The 18,704-nt window shown below is 51.0% G+C and overlaps 2 protein-coding genes across 16 annotated transcripts in view; one reads left to right on the top strand and one right to left on the bottom strand.

Moving 5' to 3' along the window:
- Positions 1-11,127, top strand: part of LOC105477783 (acyl-CoA dehydrogenase family member 9) — a 30,401-nt gene extending 19,274 nt beyond the window's left edge. For both annotated transcript variants that reach the window (XM_011734565.2, XM_011734567.2), the window contains 10 exons: positions 513-588; positions 2,043-2,113; positions 2,370-2,489; positions 4,102-4,230; positions 6,166-6,245; positions 6,944-7,070; positions 7,312-7,389; positions 7,995-8,123; positions 8,771-8,843; positions 10,514-11,127. In XM_011734565.2, the coding sequence (XP_011732867.2) occupies positions 513-588; positions 2,043-2,113; positions 2,370-2,489; positions 4,102-4,230; positions 6,166-6,245; positions 6,944-7,070; positions 7,312-7,389; positions 7,995-8,123; positions 8,771-8,843; positions 10,514-10,614 (984 nt within the window). In that variant the 3' untranslated portion in view covers positions 10,615-11,127. The remainder of the gene's footprint in view (positions 1-512; positions 589-2,042; positions 2,114-2,369; positions 2,490-4,101; positions 4,231-6,165; positions 6,246-6,943; positions 7,071-7,311; positions 7,390-7,994; positions 8,124-8,770; positions 8,844-10,513) is intronic.
- CFAP92 (cilia and flagella associated protein 92 (putative)) overlaps positions 7,857-18,704 on the bottom strand; it is an 82,657-nt gene continuing 71,809 nt past the window's right edge. For 5 of the 14 annotated variants that reach the window (XM_071092291.1, XM_071092290.1, XM_071092294.1 and 2 more), the window contains 3 exons: positions 14,405-14,569; positions 13,660-13,866; positions 12,691-13,581 (listed from right to left, as the gene is read on the bottom strand). In XM_071092291.1, the coding sequence (XP_070948392.1) occupies positions 13,261-13,581; positions 13,660-13,866; positions 14,405-14,569 (693 nt within the window). In that variant the 3' untranslated portion in view covers positions 12,691-13,260. Of the gene's footprint in view, positions 8,364-12,690; positions 13,582-13,659; positions 13,867-14,384; positions 14,570-18,704 lie in introns of those variants that run through there. The other 9 variants (XM_071092292.1, XM_071092289.1, XR_011620265.1 and 6 more) reach the window with 7 other exon arrangements.

The following is an 18,704-nucleotide window of genomic DNA, read 5'->3' as shown; positions in this document are numbered from 1 at the left end:
TTCATTCCTTTTATAGCTGAATTCTGTTCTCTTGAGTGGAGATAGCACATTTTGTTCATCCATTCATCAGCTGATGGACATTGGGGTTGTTACCACTTTGGCTGCTATCAGTAATGCTACTTATGAACATTCATGTCAAGTTTTTATGTGGAAATACTTTTTCAGTTATTTTAATTTATATCTAAAAGTAGAATTTCTGTTTGGCCCAAGTTGGTCTTGAACTCCTAGGCTCAAGCGATCCTCTTGTCTTGGCCTCCCAAAATGCTGGTACTACAGGTGGGAGCCCCCATGCCCAGCTCTGGCATGTTCCTTTGGAATAATGTTCAGTGGTCTTGTGTGTGGGGACGTTGGTAGAGCTATAAGAGTGACTGAATCACCTTGTTCTGAGGCATTAGGACAGTGCTTTTTCCCAGCTTGAGGGAAGGCAAGCTGATCTGCCTGGCCTGGTCTGGTTGTGGCCTCCTCCTGCTGCCTCCTTCAGGGCCCCTGGGCTCTCCCTGTTCTCCCTGCAGGTGGCCATGAACATCCTCAACAGTGGCCGGTTCAGCATGGGCAGCGCCGTGGCTGGGATGCTCAAGAGATTGATTGGTAGGTAAGTTAGGGACAAGGCCCATTGTGCCCCACCCCCCGCTTCCCCAGCTTCAGCCCTGGAGGCTCTGCCATTCCCCTGGCCCATTCCAGGCCGGTGCTGAACTAGGCCACCTAGACTGAGGGTCCAGCCCAAGCTCGGTCCCTAGGCTTTTGTGGAGACCAGAGGGTCTCCTCAGCCTGCCCCTGAGGTTTGTCGTCGTCCACATTCCTCTGTTTCATCTCCACATGGGTGATGCCGATGTGGGGACAGGCTTTCTCTCTGGGGTAGGGGTGGGGATTGGGGAACAGGCTTTCTGTCTGGGGTGAGAGGTTGCCACCGACCAGTAGGAGCAGAGCTACTTGGTGAGCACACACCAAGAGCCAGGCTTCCAGGATACACGGCCTCTGGTTCCCAAGGTCTGTGTCTTCTGGGTGACTGCACGGTGGGTAGGGAGTAGAGTCGGGTTTGGAACCCAGGTGCCTGGGCCCCTGGATCTTTCTTTTGTTCTCTTCTGTTAGGATACCCCAAACCTCCATTTTTCCTTGCCAGTGAACTTAGAACAGCCCTGTAACCATTCTGGTTGTGGTGGAAGCATCCGTGGGGAAATGGGGGTACCCGGGGCAGCACACCCCTAAGTGCTTTATGAAGCTCCTCTTTGATGCCAGGCTCTGGGCCTGTTTTGGCTTCCCTCCATTTTAGAGATGAGAAGACAGAGACTCAAGAGAGGGCAAGTGATTTGTTGCGGGCCATGCTCCTGGACCCAGAACGAAAGCTGTCAGGCTCCAGGCTCAGGGCTCTTCTCACTCAGGCACAAGGCCTCCGGGGAGCTCCTTTGCCTGGGCTCTCAGTGGGGCTCGGCCCTCTTCACCTGCTGAGTGTACCACACCTGGGAGAGCCTGTGGAGAACATGGCTATGGGCGGGGTGGGAGTGCTTCTGCCTGGGGGAGGCGCCATGTCACTCATGGGCCCTTAGAGCTCAGCACTTTGTCACAACCACACGCCTGGAAGCCCCAGCTCAAATATTCAAGCCAGGCGGCCCCACCTGCTTTGGTTAGGAACACTGCGCTGGGTGTGAGCCTGGACCACCTCTGTCTGGGGCCTCTGTGCCTGGCTCTGTGCAAGGTGCCCTCCACCTTCCACCTGATTGCATCTTCACAGTGACTCTGAGGTGTGGGATGGTATTCAGGGAGGTGTCACACTTGACCCAAGGCACAGGCTGTAAGAACCATGGCCAGGATTCAAGCCTGTATCTGATGCCAAACTCTGTGTGTGGGTGCCATGAGGAGGGGCGGTTCTCCTCTGACCCACGGGTGCTGGCAAGTGGGGGTGCTAGCTTCTGGGGTATTTGATCTCAGCAGACACGCTTCTCACAGTGCCCGCCTGTGGGAAGGATAAGGATGATGGCCATAGGAAATCATGTTTGAACAACAGAAATGTTCCAGTTCTTTCTAATAACTCTGCTCTTCCTCAGAAATGACTGCTGAGTACGCCTGCACAAGGAAACAGTTTAACAAGAGGCTCAGTGAATTTGGATTGATTCAGGTACCGACGGTTGAGTACTGTATTTGTGCATTTCACTGTGTGACGTGAATGGTGTGTTCTTTTGATGTCTCTGTACTGGTGACTCTTCTGTGGTGATTTGGGAAGAAGACTAGTTAAGGCTTTATTTAACACTGGTCACTGGGCTTGCTTCTCTTGGGCATTGAGGCTTCTGACTTAATTACCTTCTGTCCTGTTTCACAGATTTGGCTCTCAGCACATGCAAATTGCTTCTCGTGTTTTTTTCTGAACACTCTAGGAGAAATTTGCACTGATGGCTCAGAAGGCTTACGTCATGGAGAGTATGACCTACCTCACAGCAGGGATGCTGGACCAACCGGGCTTTCCTGACTGCTCCATCGAGGCGGCCATGGTGAAGGTAACCCCGGCATAGCCAGAGAGCTGGTGCTGGAGGGAGGCTTGGGAAAGCTCCCTCACTGTGACCTTTCAAGCCCATGCTGTTGCCTGTCATCTTCCTCCTGTCATTGATCCAGTATTTGCGATACACTTGCCCTGTGTAGCACTCCAGGGATAGGCAAGCAGTGGGGAGCAGCAGTGGGGAAGTGTCCGGTGAGCCAGTGGATCAGCAGTTTATAGCAGAAGGAGACCGTTATGATAACATCCTTTTAGAGTAATAACATTGCAGCTGGCTTGCTTGAGAAAGACTTCTTTTTTCCTTAGTTTATGGCCTTCCTACTTTCTGGTATCAAAACTTTGTCTTAAAAACTAAGCATATGGCAGGACGTGGTGGCTCACGTCTGTAATCCCAGCACTTTGGGAGGCCAAGGTGGGTGGATCACCTGAGGTCTGGAGTTCAAGACCAGCCTGGCCAACATGGTAAAGCCCCATCTCTACTAAAAACACAAAAAATTAGCCAGGCGTGGTGGCAGGCACCTGTAACCCCAGCTACTTGGGAGGCTGAGGCAGGAGAATCACTTGAACCCGGGGAGGGTGGTGGAGGTTGCCAAGATTGTGCCATTGCACACTAGCCTGGGCAACAAGAGCAAAACTCCATCTCAAAAAAAAAAAAGGAAAAAGTATATGAGTCTGGGCAACATGGTGAAACCCCATCTCTACAAAAAATACAAAAATTAGCTGGCATGGTGGCACATGCCTGTAGTCCCAACTACCTGAGAGGCTGAGGTGGGAAGAGCATCTTACTTGGTTGAAGTAGATAATAGAGTTTGCTTTTGTTTTGTTCAGGGTAGAGGGTGTCATTTTTTAGCTGTAATAAAAAAGATGGCCACCCTTTGGGGGACCCTACTTTGTTCCCCCAACAATTGTTTTTAAGCTGATCTCTGGAATTGAGCTCTTGAGAGAAATGGTGAGAGGTATGGCAGCTTACAGAAGCAAACGTCCTGGTGTGGGCAGGAAAGTCTACCTAAAAGGTTGGGATCTTGAAGTGGCAAGGTCCCTGAAAAAATAAAAAAAAATAATAATAATAATAAAAGGTTGGGCATCTTGGGCCGTGTTTGAGTCTTTTCTAGGTGCAGGCTGTGTACTGGGTGCATTTGCATGTGTTTTATCATCTCGTTTTCTTGTCACCCTTGAGCAGTGACCACAGACGTTAGTTTGCTGTAGCCAACTTCTTCCAGATACTAAACCTAGGGCTAAATATGGCAGTTTGTCTGCCCCCAAGGCACTTACAGTGTGCACAGACAGAAAGAAGTCACGGCCGCTGGGACTGGGCAGGAACAGGTCAGGTTTTCTCGGGAGGGGGAGATCTTAGGTGGGTTTTAAAGGAACAGGAGCTAAGCCAGGTGCAGATAGGATGAAGGTGGGCCCAGAGGTACAGAAGGTCACGGTGGGGTGGGGAACACAAGCTGGCCAGTGTGGTCAAGGAAGGCAAAGGACTTGTCCACATCACCCCTCAAGTCCCTCCCTGGCCGATCTCCTCCCCAAACCCTGGTGCCTCCCGTGGCTCCCCAGCCACCCAGCTCCCTGCAGCGTAGGTCTTCCTTTTGGAAAGGATTCGGTGTGACACCCCACAGGTGTTCAGCTCCGAAGCTGCCTGGCAGTGTGTGAGTGAGGCGCTGCAGATCCTCGGGGGCTTGGGCTACACGAAGGACTATCCGTACGAGCGCATACTGCGTGACACCCGCATCCTCCTCATCTTTGAGGTGAGTGGCCCTGCCACCAGCTAAGCTGTGCTCCACCCCCAGGACCCTGCCTGGTCCTGAAGATGCTGCTCAGGGCCTCACAGAGGCCCCCGAGGCCCACGGCTGGGTCTTATGCTCTCAATGGCTCTCAAGGGCTCTCCTAGCCCTGGCACGTCTCGTTCCTGATTGCTGCCCTCCATGAAGTCACAAGCCTGAGGAGTCAGTTCAGTTAGCATGTGCCTGGTGGCAGGGGAGGGAATTGGGGCCACAGACATGTTTTTGGGTGCTGTGTTCTGATTGTGTAGCAGGGCCGACCAAGGGGAATGACAGAGTGCAAGTACACAAAGAGGCAGGGAGCGGGCGTCCTCCAGAGGCAGCCAGAGTTTTGTGAAGCATGCCCTTAGGGGCAGAAAAAAAAGGGCTTTGACCAGGGCCGGGGAGAGGGCAGTTTGTCCCTGAGGGCAGGGTAATAGAGCATGCCAGGCCCAGATGGGACTGATCATCAAGGTGAATGAAGAGAGAGTGAAGGGCTTTCTGGGAGCAGCAGTCAGTCCTGCCAGGTGGGCTGGGGCAGGTAGTGGGTTTGGGGGTGTTGAAGAAGGTACACGGGAAGGCTAAAAAAGTAGCCAGAGTGTGGAGGACCTTGACTGACAGCAGAGGAATTTGGAAGCCATAAAACATCTATAAGCAGGGCATTATTTGGTTGTATCTGTATTGTGGGAAATTCCCCCAGGGGCTCAGCAAGTGCCGGACATATGGATGGGGCTCATGTGGAGAGTGAGTTACAGGGATGAGGCCAGAGGCCAGGGGCTCTCCTGCTGGGAGGGAGAGGCTAGACCTAAGAGAGCATAGCAGGATGGGTGGGATGTGATGGTGGGCATGGGTATACAGGAGGCAGCCTGAGACAGGGAGAGGGTTTGGGCCTGAGCAGCAGGTCTGGTAATGAGGGGACATCATCAGCCTCCGGGAGTGTAGTCTTGTCTCCTGGGCCGTCCTGTCCAGTGGGAAGCCTCCTTGGCTGCTTTTGTTCCTGGCCTGTCCATTGGGTTCCAGCCATCTCCACTGTTGTAGTGGACATATGGGGCAGGGGCCAGCCTGAGGGCACTGGAGTGGTCTCAGCCTTGCAAAGGGCCTTCTCCAAATGCCCTTCCCTCAGCCCGGGAGGGCTGGAGTTCTCCAGGACTGGGGTGGTCAGCAGGGTTCAGGAAGCCCTCGAGGCCTTGGAAGAACACAGGGCTCTCAATGTGGGGTGGTACCTCCTGTCTGGAGCCTGCTCGGAGCTGGGTGGTTCTGCCAGGAGGCCTCTGCAGTCCCCTCTTTTCCTGTAGGGAGTCCTGCTGTCTGTGTTTTCTGCCTGGCTGCAGAGGACAGTCCTCAGTCCCTGGTGCTGGCTGTGTAGCCTGGGTCAGGCCCCTGCACCTGACGCACATCTCCATTGTGCAGAGTGGGCAGAAGCCCACCGGTCTCTCACTGATCAGAATCATGGGTTGGGGGAGTGGGGAGCATGTGGCCCTCTGGGTGTTGACACCTGGCACTGAGGAGCTTCTAGCTGCCACTCAGCAATTTGTGGCTTCTGTTAGGAATCTGGCCTCCACCTGGAGCCAGCAATGTCTGTCCGGCACTGGCTGAGCCCCAGGCATCAGCACCCCTTACCACCCAGGGAAAGTTGGTTTCCATTTTAAAGAGGACCTGGAGACTTGGAGAAAGGCTTGACACGTGAAGCTGGTTACCGAGCAGTAGAGGGTCCCAGCGGGAGCCCATGGCCATCTGGTCACCTCCTCCTCATCCCTGTGTACTCTCTGAGCCCTGGTCAGAGCCCTGTTCCCAGCTACTTCAGGAGCAGTGGCTTCTGTGGCATGGGCAAGCAGGCAGTGGCTGGGCCTACCCAGCACATATGGCACTACCATGGCTGCCTGGCTGGGGGGCAGCCTTTGACCTCTACACTACTGGCCACAGGGAACCAATGAGATTCTCCGGATGTACATCGCCCTGACGGGTCTGCAGCATGCTGGCCGCATCCTGACTGCCAGGATCCGGTAAGTACCATTGTCACTGTGTGCTTCTCAGAGCCTATACCTGCCCAGCAGGGGCCAGTCCAGGACAGTGGGAGGAAAGAGCTGCCTTGACCTCGAGTGGGGGCATGGGGGTGTGGCGCAGCCTTGTGGAGGGGACCTTCCCCTGTGGTAGTTGGGGGCTTATTGCCCAGGGAAGCCCTCGCTGCCCTGCCCTTATGGCCACACTACCCTACAGCTCCAATGTGAACACCGTATCCCCGCTCTGGTCCCTCACACTGGAGGCAGCTGGTTTTTCAGAATCTGAAGAATGACAGGTGTCCCCTTAAAGGTGCCAGGCCTCACAGCCAACATAAGACCAGTGTTTTTCTTCTCTGCCCTTCTTCCCCTCCTGCCCCCCTCCACCCCCATCCTAGGGGCACAGCAATCCCAAATCACTGCTGGAGACTAAGTACAGGTTGCTGGTAGCATTTTGTCTCCTTCACAGGAGACAGCTGCTGGGAAGCTGGCTGTGACTCCACCCCTTACATGTGTGGCTCCCTTGAGGCGACTGGGTGCTCTCCGGCAGGTGGTTTGATTGAGGGGTTCAGCCTGTAGCCAGAGGCCCAGCATATCCAGGCCAGGGAGGGGCACGGAGCTTCTGGGTGCCAAGTGGGCCGTGTTGCTGGACAGTGAGAGCCAGCAGTGAGGCCTCCAGTCACAGGACCATGGACTTTCTGCAGTGAGTTTAAACAGGCCAAAGTGACCACAGTCATGGAGACCATTGGCCAGAAGCTTCGGGACTCCCTGGGCCGAACTGTGGACCTGGGACTGACAGGCAACCATGGAGTTGTGCACCCCAGTCTTGCAGTAAGTGGGCCTAACAGGCATACCCCCTACTTCAGTGCCCTTCTGCCAGATCTCATGGCAGAAAAGATCTCACTGTGGGGGGTCTGGGCTCCTCCAGGGGAGGCTGGGGAACACCAGCTAGTCCATGACACCCTGGATTGCCTCCCTCAGATGGGGCATCTTTGCCTGGTACCCGGACTGTGGGACAGGGCAGGGCACTGTAGGGATGAGGTGCTGAACTGACTCCTGTCTTGGTTAATAGGACAGTGCCAACAAGTTTGAGGAGAACACCTACTACTTCGGCCAGACCGTGGAGACACTGCTGCTCCGCTTTGGCAAGGTAACCAGGCCCTCCCAGGCCTGGGTCGCAACCGGTCCCCCAATTTGGCCAGCATTCATGAGACTACTTTTTGTCAAGTATCCTTTGGGACCAGGCCTAGAACAGAAATCTTGATCGCCCTGGAGGGATGGGGTGGTGAGGTCAGGCTGACTTTGTCAGCCTGTCCTGGGGCCCACTTAGCTACTTGGAGGGGCACCCTTGCTGGGTGAGTTTTCTGCAGTGTTTTTCTGTGCACCTTTCAGGTAGAGAGGCTCCCTAGAATCGGGAGGGCAGCCCCACCTGGGGCCTGAATCTAGGGACCTGATTGGTGGGGCCCTTGCTGCTGAAGGTGACAGTAGCACAGTAAGCACTGGCTTCTGGTCTCAGCCAAGTTTCTGGGACCAGGTCTTGCCTTAACCTCCTCCCTGAATCTAGAGATCAAAGAGAAGGGAAAACAGAAGGTGGCTGGGAGCCGTTCTCCCATGACCTGAAGGGAAAGGCTTTATTGGCTCCACTTTCTCAAGGAACACAGGAAACTAAGACAGGCAGAGATGCAGCCCAGGGAGGGACCGTGTGGGGGACTGGTCTAGGTAGTGAGTCCCCACTCAGAGCCTCTGTGATCCCAGACAATCATGGAGGAGCAGCTGGTGCTGAAGCGGGTGGCCAACATCCTCATCAACCTCTATGGCATGACGGCTGTGCTGTCGCGGGCCAGCCGCTCCATCCGCATCGGGCTACGCAACCACGACCATGAGGTGAGTCCAGCCTAGCCTCACACAGGGCCTGGCTGCTGGCATCTGTCCTGCTGCACTTTAATGAAGTTAATTGTTGAGGAGGGTGTGGGCGGGTGTGGGGGAGGGCTGGGCCAGTTGAGGGGGTATCCACAGGTCCTGCAGGGAGAGGCTGTGGGGGAGGCTGTGCAAGTTCACCATGCGGTGGCTGTGGGAGGGTCTGTGCTGTTCAGGAGATGGGGCCGTTCCTTTTCTTCTTCCTGCCTGAGAGAAGAGGCGGGTGAGTGACAGGCGTTCCCGATCCCAGTGCCCTGACCCCCAGTGAGGGGCAGACCCTGCACATTGCCCACTCTGCTGGGGGGAGGCAGTGCAGTGTCTGAGGACCCACTGTGTACCAGGATCTCTGCCTGCCCTTCCCAGAGTGCCTGCAGATACCAGGATTGTGACATCTGCCTCTCAGAGGAAACAGGCTCAGAGATATTAAGTCACTTGCTGTTGGGGAAAGGCTGTTGGGTCGGGGCTGGAATTAGAACCTGAGACGGGGTGACTCCTGAGCCAGGCCTTTTCACCCCTGCCATGCTACCCAGTTTGGCTGATAGGCTGGGTTTTTGAAGCTCAGAGGTCAGATTCCAGGAATTTGGGCATATCTTTTCTGTCCTTGGTTCTGGCAGGTTCTCTTGGCCAACACCTTCTGCGTGGAAGCTTACTTCCAGAATCTCTTCAGCCTCTCTCAGCTGGACAAGTGTGAGTGGCATGTCTTGGGGGAGGGAAGGAAGGGCCCACTTCTAGGCCCCTATTGAGGGTGAGCTGTTTCTGGACCCTGTCAAGCTCCCAGAGCCTGCTGGCTACTCACAGACCTTTGCCTTGAGTGAGGGCCCGGGTAGGCCTGGGCTTAGCTGCAGCAGTGCCCGCCAGGCACTGTAGGTGCAAACCTGCCCCATTCACGAAGGTAGTTGTATTTATTTATATTTATTTATTTTGAGATGGAGTTTCGCTCTTGTTGCCCAAGTTGGAGTGTAATGGTGCAATCTCGGCTCCCTGCAAACTCCACCTCCTCAGTTCAAGCGATTCTTCTGCCCCAGCCTCCCAAGTAGCTGGGATTACAGGTGCACACCACCACGCCCAGCTAATTTTTTGTATTTTTAGTAGAAACAGAGTTTCAACATGTTAGCCAGACTGGTCTCGAACTCCTGACCTCAGATGATCTGCCTGCCTCAGCCTCCCAAAATGCTGGGATTACAGGCATGAGCCACCGCGCCCTGCCTGCCAAGGCAATTTTAGATTGAGCAAGTACAGAGCCCTTTGTGCAGGACCCCTGGCATCTGCCCAGCATGCCTGGCTGTATTCTTTTTTTTTTTTTTGGAGACATAGTCTCACTTTGTCACCCAGGCTGGAATGCAGTGGCACAATCTTGGCTCACTGCAACCTCCACCTCCTGGGTTCAAGCAATTCTTGTGCCTCAGCCTCCTGAGTAGTTGGGATTACAGGCATGCACCACCATGCCCAGCTAATATTTGTATTTTTAGTAGAAGCAGGGTTTCACCATGTTGGCCAGGCTGGTCTCCAACTCCTAACCTCAGGTGATCCGCCTACTTGGCTTCCCAAAGTGCTGGGATTACAGGCGTGAGCCACTGTGCCTGGCCCTGGCTGTATTCTCGAAGCTGTCTGGGGAAGGCTTACGAAGGGAGGAGCGCCAGGTTGTACCTGATTCTGGATACAGCATTTTACCTGCCCCTTTACCCACTGCGACCCATCCAAAATGACCTTGCAGTGCCCTGCAGAGGTCTCAGGCCTTGGCCTAGAGAACAGAGGGCTTTGCTCGTGCTCCCTGGTCTGTCTGCAGTGCTCTTCCTCTTCTGTAGCCACTTGACCACATCTGGGAATGCCCAGCTCAGTCTACCTCTGACCCTCACAGTCCTGTTGGCCTGAGGCTCTGGATCAGTGTCCCTGCAGAGCCCCGTCCTGTTGCCAAGTGACGGGGGTAGGCGCCAGCACTGTGGCACTCGCCGAGAGTGGCATATGATTTTTTGCAGGTCCTAGCCCTGGGGGTAGCCCAGACCGCCCCCCCCGCCCCCAGTGCTGACAGGTTATGTGCTGTGGAGGATGCTGAAATGGTTTCTCCTCCAGTGGGCTGGAATCACAGATGGGCTGTTTATGGAGCAAGTGCCGGCTCCACCCCACGAGATCTGGGGCTTAGAAATGAGCAGGATGAGTCCTTTGTAACTGAGAATGAAGCTGTGCCCTTCTCTCCCTACAGCCCTGAATCACTTGCTGGGGGTTTGGAAGAGGGGGTCACCCTTAGGGCTGCTTCATGGTGGGTGGGCTGACTTTGTGGAAAAATGCCCCCACTTCAGCCATGTTTGTCTTATCACAATGCAGAAGGATCACCCACCATCTTTCCTTTTCCTTCCCAGATGCTCCAGAAAACCTAGATGAGCAGATTAAGAAAGTGTCCCAGCAGATCCTTGAGAAGCGAGCCTATATCTGTGCCCACCCTCTGGACAGGACATGCTGAGGCAGGGGAGAGTGTCCCCTGCTGCTGCCCACCCCCACCCATGGCCCGTTGCTGGATGACTGTCACTCTTTTTTCAGAAGGTGTTACAACTTGGCATTATCACGGGTTGAGCCATTTGTTCCCTGTCTGCACCTGAAGGGTTGTCTCCTGGCCTGGGAGAGCCTATTCCAGGTTTCGACCTGCAGGAGTGCTCTCTAACAGGACCATCACAGCTTCTGAACTGAGCCAGAGAGAGAGAATGGAATTGCCGACCTCTGGAACTGGCGGGTATTCTGGTCATTGAGGAGACACCATAGTGGAAACTGGGGCTTGCGCTGCTGCCTCCAGGGCGTGAGGTGGGTGGGGACCTGTGTCAGGTGTGGATAGCCATTTCTGCTCAACCACACATTCTCTAAGAAACAGCTTGAAAGCTGTGTCTGGGTCATTCATTTAAACTAGAAGCAGAGGCACTTAAAACATGTACCAGGAACCATTTAAAGAAGAATATAAAATGTCACAATCTGTGCACTCTTAGCCTTTGCTGTACTTGTCACACTGTTCCTCAGAACCAGCATTTAATGGGTGACAGCAGGACCCTGAGAACCACCCTTTGTTGATGGCCTCGGGTCCCCTTTGTCCTCACTCTGCAAGGAGGGCCCAGAACGCTAAGGAGCAGACACAGTGCAGTCCACAATGCCTTGGGGTTATGAGCCCTTAGTTTTTATCCTCCTCAGGAGATAGGGAGGCTGCCTCAGCTGAGGTATGCACCTAGGGACTTTAATTTCTTTACAAAACTGGCCTCTACTCTTGAGGAGAGGATGAATGGTATCTCCAGGCTGTCCCAGCAGGTCTTTGCATTTCTCCAGCCTCCCTTTTACTGGCGCTTGCAAGATACACTGGGTCCCAGCGTGCTCACTGTGGTGGACTTTTTTTTTTTTTTTTTTTTTTTTTTTGAGACGGAGTCTCACGCTGTTGCCCAGGCTGGAGTGCAGTGGCCGGATCTCAGCTCACTGCAAGCTCCGCCTCCCGGGTTCCCGCCATTCTCCTGCCTCAGCCTCCTGAGTAGCTGGGACTACAGGCGCCCGCCACCGCGCCCGGCTAATTTTTTGTATTTTTAGTAGAGACGGGGTTTCACTGTGGTCTCGATCTCCTGACCTTGTGATCCGCCCGCCTCGGCCTCCCAAAGTGCTGGGATTACAGGCTTGAGCCACTGCGCCCGGCCTGTGGTGGACTTTAAGCTTTGGTATGGTCCTTGGGTGGTCTGGAGCTCTAAAATGCCTATGGTGGACATTCCCTTGAGCACAGAGAAAGCGGCCAGCTCTTTTTCCTCCAAGTATATTCCCAATTTACTGTGATGCTGGAAATAGGCAAGGAGGAGATTGGGAACTTGGAGAGCTGAGCTGGCTGAGCGGGGCTGGCCTGAGCATTGTGCCAGGGGTTTGGTAACTAGTTTTTAAAACGGGAAAGTTTCTAAATATTGTGACCATGTAAATAACCTCTCAGTGAAACCTAAAGTTCTGTTTTGTTAATGATAGCAAGGAAGCATTTTGCACAAAATGAAGCATGCATACCTCTGGACAAAAGGCTGCTTGGACTTTCTTTGCACAGGGGAAGTTTGGGGAGGGGCTGTCAGACCCACCCCACTTCCAGGCAGACCTCTGGAAGGGGGCTTCACTCTAGGCTGGTGGTGTGTAAGGCCTTGGTCAGCAGCAAATTCTCCATTCATCCATCTGGGTTGAAAAGGCCTAGCGACCAGTTCAAGCCTGTCCCTCTCATCTGTAGTTGCTAACTTTTCTTAAGCATGTTGTGGGAAGAGGAGACCCCAGCATGTGTTTCTTAAATGATTTCACCAGTGAAACCCCCAGGAGACTTTTGCTGGGAAGGCTGGCAGTGGAGCTCACTAGGAAGCATTCTTACCAAGGAAAAGCCTTGTGTTCTTAGGCTAGACAGCTCTCCTAGCTGGAGCCTCCTTGAGAGCCACAGCAGTAACTGTGGGCCTGAGACATGCCCACAGAGACCAGGTCTCTTCAGGCAGCCTGGGAGATCTAGGGCCTACTGGGGAGGGAGGGAGCGAAGTCAAGGCAAATGGAGAAAGTGACATTTTGGCAAACTTGTTAGCACTTCCATGGAGCTGTGATCAGCTGTCCTTAAGAGTCGAGAAGGAAAGCAAGCCGTCATTTTCACCTGACCTAGTTTTCTGGGAGAGGTTTCTCTGGCAGACCTTGTTGTTAGATAGGTTCATGTCTCGTTCTCCCTGAACAAAGGTTCTGGCTCTGTTAACTGACAAGTTTGGATTCTGTGTTAACCTCTAGATGATCCTGAGATCAATTTTCATAAGCAGGGATAAAGAGGGAGAGGACTTGGAGGGACTGGTGTAGGAAGACCTATGTTTCCTGTCTCCGCCTTTCCCCCACAGGAAGAACTGTCAGTATCTTTGCAGCTGGAAGGTCCCAGTAAAGCCCAGAGCCTCTGCCCTCAGCTCTTGGCTGGACACCTAGAGATCAGTCATGGGTAATAGTGTTGAAGCTCAGGAAGCCTTTAGACCTGTCTTCCAACTTTCCCACTTTATAGCCAAGAAACCAGGCCCAGGGCATGAAGGGATTTGCCTGAAGTCACACAAATGCCACACTTAGGACTAGAATCCTGGTCTGAGTTCCAGCCCAACATTCAATCTCTTCTATCAGACCTGTTCTGCATCTTGATTTTTTTAGCATAGAAAGTTTGGTTGATAGCGTAAACAAAATGGATACCACTGAAGATGCAGAGTGGCACAGAGCTCCTGCCTGCCCACGGCATCAGGAGGCCCAGCTTGGCAAAGCCTTGCCTGTTACCTGTTACAGGAGTTGGTACAGGCGAAGGGGGCAGCTTGAGGAAAGGTGGTGGCTTCTTGTACAGATCAAAGTCCACGTGGTGCCTGTCCCAGCTCCATCGGTCTCGATCCAACACAGGCTCCAGTACGTTAGCAAACAGGGAGTTTTCCTTCCACTCCTAAATTGGGGGAGTAAGTAAATCAGGAGAAAGGTCCCTATGGACACCCCACCTGAGACCCTGCTCTTCCCTGTGGACCTCATTCAGCTCTTTGATGGGTGGCAGCTTGAGATCCTGAAAGCTGCCTTCAGTGTCGCTCTGAAGACCTGTCACTTGGAATCCCCTGGCTGTGAGCCAGGCTTGGCGGGATTTCTTCTGGGCTTTCTTCTCCTCTTCCTTCAAGTCCAGGGGCTCCACCATGGCTGAGAGGTAATCCTGTGAGTACGTGAATCTCTTTCTTGGCTCCTAGAAATGGGGGCAGACAGGTTGGGGTAGAAGGGCTGATAGCAATCTTGGATTTCTTGTAGGAATCAGAAACAGCTGGGGGCATAATCATAGTTCCTGATGACGTAAATAGTGCATTGAGAGGAAATGACTGTGCAGCAGCCCTGTAAGGGTCATATTATTGTCCCCTTTGATGGGAGAAGCCGTTTCCTGAAGTTAATGTGTGCTGGAAGCCTAAACCATGGCTTTCCCTTCTGTTGGTAGCTGCCTTCATAAGCAGCAATCATAAAGTGTACCCCAGAGGTAAGGATGCTACAGTTGTTCTCCTTCATGTACATCTGAGCTTCCATTGAGGATCTCGGGCTCACCCTCAGTGTGGAGGATTCTCATTTAGTGTGGAAGAGAACATTTCTCAACATCTGAGCCTTGTCTACTTCCCCTAGCATGATTGGCTTTCATCTGTATACCTGAGATCCCCCGCTGACCTCCAGGCAGGTGTGGTCAGAGGAAAGAATTCATGGGATTTGCCAGCTGCCATCATCCTGTCTGGGTCTCTCACCTTGGCCATCTCTTGATACAGCTGCTTCTTGGCAAGCTCTGTAGAATTCATGGTCTGGATACTATAGTTGTAGACGGCCTTGTTGGCAGGGGCTGAAATTTTAATCACCTTCGCCACGGACTTTGGAGGCTTCTTGCTGACCTGGTAGGCTTCTGTGATGTTTTTCTGAAGAAAGAGACACCAGTCACTACCCACACCAGGTCATCCTCACCCCCAACTGCCAGCTCATAGGCAGTGAGATGATCTCTGGAACATAGCTGTGGTGCAGGTATTGATTGATTCTTCAATACTGGTGCTGTTATTTCATTGTAGAACCAGGGCAAAGGGCCACTAGTCCAACCTCTCACTATCCAAAATGGAATTTAAGAGGACCAAAAAATTGAGACCCTTAAGATCACTGTAACTGGAACACACATCATGTGACCACTCATCTCCCAACCAGCTTGTGATAAAGACAGAATTTCTGTCTCACATGGTCAGAAGTAGGAGAGTGTGGATGGGATATTACAACCTAAAGCAGCAAGGACTGCCGTCCTTGACCGTGGTTAACTGTCAAGTGTGCGTAAGGAGCATGACCCTCATTCTCTCCAGCAGGCCCAGTATGGAAATGGGAACTCTTCCCTGAACAGAGGGAAATATGATGGTCTGTTGGCTTTCTTTGTGAATGAAAATAGAAATGTGGAAGGAGATAAAAGACAACACAGAAGGCTGAGGGGAAAGGTGGCTGGGACCCAAAACAAGGGAGAACTGGGAAAAGTTACCACTCTAAATTGTTGGGCACTGTGCAGTGTTTCATATGCATATTTCACAGTAACCTTCAGCAAAATACCATCTTTTACCTTTAAAAATCTTTTTAGCACAAGATGGTGACCTTAGCTCAAATACAGTGGCTTGACTTTGGAATCATTGAGGAATTTCTGCACAAGAATGCAGAATAATCAGGGGAGGACAAAATCTGCGATTCACACACATGAAAGAACAGACTGTCCAGGCAACAGGTATGCAAGGCAAAGACAGGTCTAGGTCCTCAGACTTTGGAGCACCTGCGAGAAGATTATACTAGGGATGCCACGTAAAGCAAGGATCCTGTCATGGCCCACATGGAACTTCAATCAATATTTCTTGATGTGTCGAGTTTTTTTAGTTATCCTTAGGTGGGGAGTTGATCTGAGTTTCTCAGTCTGCCATTCCTAGAAGTCCCTGCTCCTTCTAAATCCTAGAATTGGTGAATTACAACCTAGGGGGACAGATTCTTCTTTCCATGTTACTCCTTTCTTAAAATTTGAAGTTGAAATTCTGAACTAATGCTTGTTAGAGGGAAAGCAAACAGTGTTCCGTAGTTCTTCTGGGTGCCTGAGATTCTCTGCCAAGGGGTGACACCTGCAGGATAATTTGGACTCAGAGCAAAAGTCGATGCTAGAGAAGTACGTAACAGTATTAAAAAAGGCCACAGACTGAACAACTGAAGCTAAATTATTGGAAAAGATGGGCCAAGAATTTAACACAAGAAATTATTTTAAAATAAGAGTGAAGATAGCAATATGAAGCAGAAGTAAGACTAAAAGAAAAAGTATTGAGTATGAAAATAGTTGAAATAGAAGACAAGAGAAAGATATATTGCAGAAGTGATACTGTTGTAGAACGAATGAATGAACTGGAAGATCCACTTGAGATATGCTGTCAGAAAGCAGTCCTGTATAAAAAGATTAAAATTAGAAACTGAGCATAGAGGATGGAAATAACATCCCAATAATAGAAGTCCCAAAAGGAGGGGAAAAGTGAGAACAAGAAAATTTGAAGAAATAATGAATGTCAGAAAAGACAAAACTTCCAAGCCTGGGTACACTGTTATTAGTGGGATTTAAGCAAACAAATACAAAGATAAACTCTCAAAGCTTCTAGAGGAAAAGAGCAGGCCACCTGTAAAGAAAAAAGTATCACTTGTGATCAGATCCACAACAGCAACAAGGTAAATTAACTTCAACCTAGAATTTCATATCCAGGCAACCTAATTGTGAGGGCATATGCTTAGGTTTGCAAGGCCTTAGGTTTTACACAAAACCCTCCTTTAAAAACTCTTGGGGCCGGGTGTGATGGCTTACACCTGTAATCCCAGTACTTTGGGAGGCTGAGGCAGGCAGATATCTGAGGTCAGGAGTTCGAGACCAGCTTGGCCAACATAGTGAAACCTTTTCCATACTAAAAAATACAAAAATTAGCTGGGCGTGGTGGCACATGCCTGTAGTCCCAGCCACTTGAGGCAAGAGAATTGCTTGAACCCAGGAGGTGAAGGTTGCATTAAGCTGAGATCATGCCGCTCTACTCTAGCCTGGGTGACAGAGCGAGACTCCATCTCAGAAAAACAAACAAACAAAACAAAACTCATGGGAAAAAATTCAAAATGGAGGAGGAACATGCAGGAGGATTCAAGGTTAGCAAGTAATGTCCAGTATCCTAGTAAAGTTGTCTTAAAAGGACTAGGAAAAAGTAAAATTTCAGAGCCTGAAACTGAAATTCTAGAGACTATAAAAGGGATGGTGTTGTATGGGTAGGAGATGAGATAAGAGGGATGAGAATGTACTATTTGTCTTACAAAGGGAATATAGTCTTATGAGTTTAACAATTATGAGTTTTAACAGTTCAGTAGGAATGCCTAACCATATGGTCTTCAGGATAACCACCTTAAAAACAAAGATAGAACGTATAACAAGTCCACAGAAGAAAACTTGATCTACCCAAAGAACACAGGAATGGAGGGTTTAAAAGTAGATTAGGTGGCAAAAATGCCTCATCTAACAGTAATTAGTGTTAAGGTTGCCAAATAAAGAATCTCAGATTAGGCCGGGCGCGGTGGCTCAAGCCTGTAATCCCAGCACTTTGGGAGGCCGAGACGGGCGGATCACGAGGTCAGGAGATCGAGACCAACGGGCGGATCACGAGGTCAGGAGATCGAGACCAACGGGCGGATCACGAGGTCAGGAGATCGAGACCATCCTGGCTAACACGGTGAAACCCCGTCTCTATTAAGAAATACAAAAAAAAAAAAATACAAAAAAAAAAAAAACTAGCCGGGCGAGGTGGCGGGCGCCTGTAGTCCCAGCTACTCGGGAGGCTGAGCCCGGAGAATGGCGTAAACCCGGGAGGCGGAGCTTGCAGTGAGCTGAGATCCGGCCACTGCACTCCAGCCTGGGTGACAGAGCGAGACTCCGTCTCAAAAAAAAAAAAAAAAAAGAATCTCAGATTGGTTTTTTTTTTTTTTTGAGACAGAGTTTCGCTCTTGTTGCCCAGGCTGGAGTGGAATGGTGCGATCTTGGCTCACTCTAACCTCCACCTTCCAAGATGAAGTGATTATCCTGCCTTGGCCTCCTAAGTAGCTGGGATTACAGGCGTGTGCCACCACGCCTGGCTAATTTGGTATTTTTAGTAGAGATGGGATTTCACCATGTTCAGGCCGGTCTTGAACGCCTGACCTCAAGAGATCCACCCACTTCAGCCTCCCAAAGTGCTGGGATTACAGGTGTGAGCCACCACACCCAGCCTGGATTTTTTTTTAAAGCTAACAATATGCTATCTACAAAACTTTCAACACAAAGATACAGGTTTGACAGCTAAAGGGAGACAGCATATACACTAGGCAAAAAGGCATCAGAAAGCAAAGACAAAAAAGCTGTATGGCATTCTTAATATCTGCTGAAACAATTCAAGTTAATCTATCAAAAGGGGCAAAAGGATATTGTATATTGAGGACAACAAAAAGGTATAACTTGTAAATATATATGCACCTAGCAATATAGTCTCAAAATATATTAAGAAACAACTGACAGGATTACAAGAAGAAACAGACATCTATCATCACTGGAGAGCAACCAAGGCAACCAGGATTTGAGAGGCCAAGAATTTGGAGAAAAGGGAAATAATGGTGGTTCCATTTTCTTTTTGCAGTTTTTTCTCAAGGGATTTACTGACTACTAAGTTGCTCATGGATAAGGCAGAAATAAGAACGTCAGCAGAAAAAGAAGCTAAGAAGGTATTTTGGAAAATGTTGCATTGCTAGGGAAACAAAATTGGATTTCAAAATTGGAAATTGTGCCAAGGAGGAAAGGCCCTGGTACCTCTAGGCCTCCAGTTTAGAATTCAGAAAATCTGTGCTTTAGGAGTAAGGGCAAGCCTGACTCTGATTAAGGAGATTTATCTGTCCTCTGTCTCCTGCTATATCATCTGTGGAATAAGACATCAAGAGTCTCTACAGTTTTCAATACACTCTTTACCATTTAACAAAAAATAACAGACATGCCAGGAA

Source organism: Macaca nemestrina, chromosome 2, assembly GCF_043159975.1.
Source record: "Macaca nemestrina isolate mMacNem1 chromosome 2, mMacNem.hap1, whole genome shotgun sequence".
Classification (NCBI taxonomy): domain Eukaryota; kingdom Metazoa; phylum Chordata; class Mammalia; order Primates; family Cercopithecidae; genus Macaca; species Macaca nemestrina.
Note: the sequence above shows the minus strand (reverse complement) of the source record. Positions and strands in the feature narration are given on the sequence as shown.